At 36.5% G+C, this 4,398-nt stretch overlaps 1 protein-coding gene across 1 annotated transcript in view; it reads right to left on the minus strand.

Moving 5' to 3' along the window:
* LOC106882585 (unconventional myosin-Ia) overlaps nt 1–4,398 on the minus strand; it is a 354,036-nt gene that overhangs the window by 86,250 nt on the left and 263,388 nt on the right. The window contains exon 6 of the mRNA XM_052974157.1: nt 1,532–1,636. Coding sequence (XP_052830117.1) covers nt 1,532–1,636 — 105 coding nt within the window. The remainder of the gene's footprint in view (nt 1–1,531; nt 1,637–4,398) is intronic.

Consider the following 4,398-nt stretch of genomic DNA (forward strand, 5'->3'; position numbering starts at 1 on the left):
GTCATCTGTTCTACAAGGTTCAAAGTCTTGATATCAGCCTTCACCATTTCACAGTAGGTCTTCCTTGTTCACCTTATTCTACATGCTCCATCCACATTAAGTGGTCAGCTCTTCTTTATACAGCTGTCGTCATCCCTGTGCATCACACATTCATACTAGAGTAGTCTACTCTCTTGCAAGTTACCTCTGAGTCTTCTTTTGCTCAGTTTTTCTCTCAAACAACACATTTATACAATATCATTCATTGCACATTCAATGAAATATGCTTACTCCATTTCTGCCTAGCTTCCTCAAGTCCTCTGCATTCAAGGCCCATCTCTTACTACAAGACAATATCATAGTTCTCACACAAGCGTCATACAATCTGTCATTTATTCAGAGAGAAAAGACTTTTATTGCCAGCAATACTCTCTTTTACTCTTTTACTCTTTTACTTGTTTCAGTCATTTGACTGCAGCCATGCTGGAGCACTGCCTTTAGTCAAGCAAATCGACCCCAGGACTTATTCTTTGTAAGCCTAGTACGTATTCTATTGGTCTCTTTTGCTGAACTGCTAAGTTACAGGGATGTAAACACACCAGCATCGGTTGTCAAGCGATGTTAGGGGGACAATCACAGACATACAAACACACATATATATATATACATATACATATATATGACAGGCTTCTTTCAGTTTCCGTCTACCAAATCCACTCACAAGGCTTTGGTTGGCCCGAGGCTATAGTAGAAGACACTTGCCCAAGGTGCCACGCAGTGGGACTGAACCCGGAACCATGTGGTTGGTAAGCAAGCTACTTACCACGCAGCCACTCCTCAGAAGCTTCCTGACCATTTTATCATCCTATTCTTACCTTAGCTACCGTATTTCAGAATTACCACCATCCCTGCTAATTAGGTCGCATAGGTAACAAAAGCTATCAACAACCTCGGAGGCACTTAAGAGAATCTCTCTCTCGTGTTCCAGTGCATGTCTTATATATGAAACTTACTTTCTTTGTTAATCCACCTATAGTTCCAATATACCTTTGCTGTATCCATAACTTACACAACCAAATGCTGGACAGATTTTACCGACTCACCACTTCCTTAAAATTTCAGACCAACTGACTAAATTTGATATCATTACCATTACTATTATTACTATTGTTATTGTAGAAGTAGTAGTAGAAGTAGAATTAGTAGTAGTAGTAGTAGTAGTAGTAGTAGTACAAATGGTAAAATACAGCACTAATTTCTTTTGTAGCATATAGGTTGGAAAGTATATTACACACACACACACACAAATGGGAAAAAACTGTTATATATATCATGATATATATATATATATGTGTGTGTGTTGTGCATGTGTATAAAATAATGGAGATTGTTACATATATATCTGGAGATTGCACAGGAAAAAAAGTATAACAAAACATGAAAAACAATAAACATATAAAATGAAAATGAATTCAGAAAAAAAAAAAATGGTCAAAAATAAAAAAAATCACTTTCTCTCTAAATGAATTTGTAAGAAAATTGATTGAATTACCTTCTAGAACTGGGTTAGACAAGAGTAACTGTTCCTTGACATGGTCAATGTCAACCCCTTTACCTGACACCTGTGCTACATATTGCATTATTACTTTGCTGGCCTCTGAAAACAAAATAATAATAATAATAATAATAATAATAATAATAATAACAATCATAATGACAACAACAACAATAATAATAATAATAATAATCTTTTTCTACTAGAAACCTGAAATTTGGAGGAGAGCATTAGTTAATTACATAAACCCCAGTGTTCAAATGAATGAAAGCAAAGTCGATCTCAGCGGCATTTGAACTCAGAATGAAAAGACAGACAAGATGCTGTTGAGAATTTTGCCGAGCACACTAAAGATTCTGCCAGCTCACTGCCTTGAACTTGATGATGATGATGAACAAATTCACTGAATAAATCTCTTCTTCTCTTCACCACATCACTATCTATTAGATTGGGGTGGTGGTGGTGTCTTTACAACAACAACGATTACTGTTGTTTCTTACAGCAGATGTCGTCTGTGGGTAATTGTCTTCAGTCATTACCACTGTTAAAATGGCAGATCTTGCAATGCAAATGTGATGGAGGTGAAGGTGGGTGTTTCACACAGGGTAGTTTGGAAGCAGTTAAAGGAATGCTGCCATTAACTGGCCACAAATATATAGGCAGTAATAGCAAACACACACATAGATATGTACACACACATAGATACATATACATGTGTACATACATAAAAATATAAGAGATGCTTGTCATATACTCATATAGGGGCAGGCATAGCTGGGCAGTAAAAAGTTTACTTCTAATTACATGGTTTGGGAGTTCAGTCTCACTGCATGGCAGGCGTCTTCTTCTATAGCCCTTGGCTGACCAAAATCTTATAAGTGAATTTGGTAGGTAGAAAATGAAAGAAGTCTCTTGCATACATGTGTGTGTGTATATGTATATATACATATATATGAAGGTATGTGGCTTAGTGGTTAAGGCATTTGGCTCATGAACATAAGGTCGTGAGTTCAATTCCCAGTAACACGTTGCATCCTTCAGCAAGGCACTTTAATTCACATTGCTCCAGTCCACTCAGCTGGCAAAAATGAATAGTACCTGTATTTCAAAGGACCAGCTTTGTCACACTGTATCATGCTGAATCTGCCTGAGAACAATTTTAAGGGCCACACATGTCTGTGGAGTGCTCAGCCACTTGCACGTTAATTTCACAAGCAAGCTGTTCCATTGATCAGATCAGTTGGGACCATCATTGTCATAACCAACAGAGTGCTCCTTTTATATATATATATATATATATATATATATATACAAACACACACACATATATACATACATACACATACAAGGGGAAGTGACAAATCATCTGCACTTTTGCAAAAGCTTACTTTAGGTTGGCTGTACTGCCTTCAGCATTCGTACGTTATAAGGTTGTACTCTTGTGATTATATAACCAAGGTATGACTTTGATTGTTCCAGTTTTTTTTTTTTTTTTCTTGTGTTACCGAGTAAACATAGCAGCTCCACTGGCAGTGTGGACCAAAAAAGAACAGAGATCAGTGATTTCTTTGGTCTGAAAGCATTTCAAAAGCTGAAATTTGTTGCAGACTCTCAGTACATTACAGGGACAGCATTCTACTGCGTAGAAGCATGTATGAGTGGATCGGGAATTTTTGAAATGACTGGACATGCATGAATGACAAGGAGGGAGCGGGACACCGGTCAACTCCCATTAGTGACATGAAGGTTCAACAAGCTCAAGAGATGGTTCTGATGAGTCCATGGGTGACCATCGATGAAGTAGCATGTTCTTTGCAAATTAGTCATTATTCTGCATACAAAATCATCTGCGACAGACTTTGCTAGCAGAAAGTCTGTGCGAGATGAGTGTCAAGAGAGCACACTGAAGCACATAGATGCAATAGTGTTGAGATCTGTCAATACTTACTCAGTAATGATAAAGGCAAAGCATTTTTTTAATAGAGAGAATAGTTACAGGAAATATACATGAGATGAGAGCTGGATCCATCACTCTGAGCTAGAATCAAAAGGCAGTGTAGGGAACGGAAACATCTGGAAATGTCAGCAAAAATGTAATTCAAGACTCAACCTTCTGCAGAAAAAGTGATACTAATCATTTTTTAGGTTGCAGAAAGACTTATTTTGGAACATTATTGGGAAAAGGGGTCTATAGTCACCAATGCAGACTGCAGTGAAATGCTGGCCAACAGACTGAAACCATCGATTTACACCAAACAGTGAAGTCTATTATCAATGCAAATGTTATTGCTCCATGACAATGCATGCCCACATACAGCTGACTGCACCATTAAAACCATAAAAAAAAAATTGAATTTTTAGATGCTGGAACATCCTGCAAACAGTTCAGATTTCACTGTTTGACTATCACATCTTTGACTTCTCAAATGTCCTTTCTGAGTTCATTGATTTGCTACAGATGAAGAAATGCAGGAAGCAGTGCATAAATAGCTGCACAACCAGTGAAAACTTTTCTTTTCTGATGGAAAAGCAAGCTTGTGATCTGTTGCAAGAAGTGCATTGAAAAGCAAGGAGACTATGTCAAAAAAGTGTATAATTATTTAACCCCTGCTTCTTTGGCTTTAATAACTTACTGAAACATAAGTGTGCATAAGTTTTGACTTACCTCTTTTATACACACACACATAAACATACATACACACATATATATATATGTGCATGTATGTATAAAATATATATGGAAATATATATATGTGTATACACATATATGTGTATATAAATGTTTACACCTGTATGTGTGTGTGTGAGAATATACATATGTATATATATATATATATATATATATATATATATATATATATATA

Source organism: Octopus bimaculoides, chromosome 17 (genome assembly GCF_001194135.2).
Source record: "Octopus bimaculoides isolate UCB-OBI-ISO-001 chromosome 17, ASM119413v2, whole genome shotgun sequence".
Taxonomy (NCBI): domain Eukaryota; kingdom Metazoa; phylum Mollusca; class Cephalopoda; order Octopoda; family Octopodidae; genus Octopus; species Octopus bimaculoides.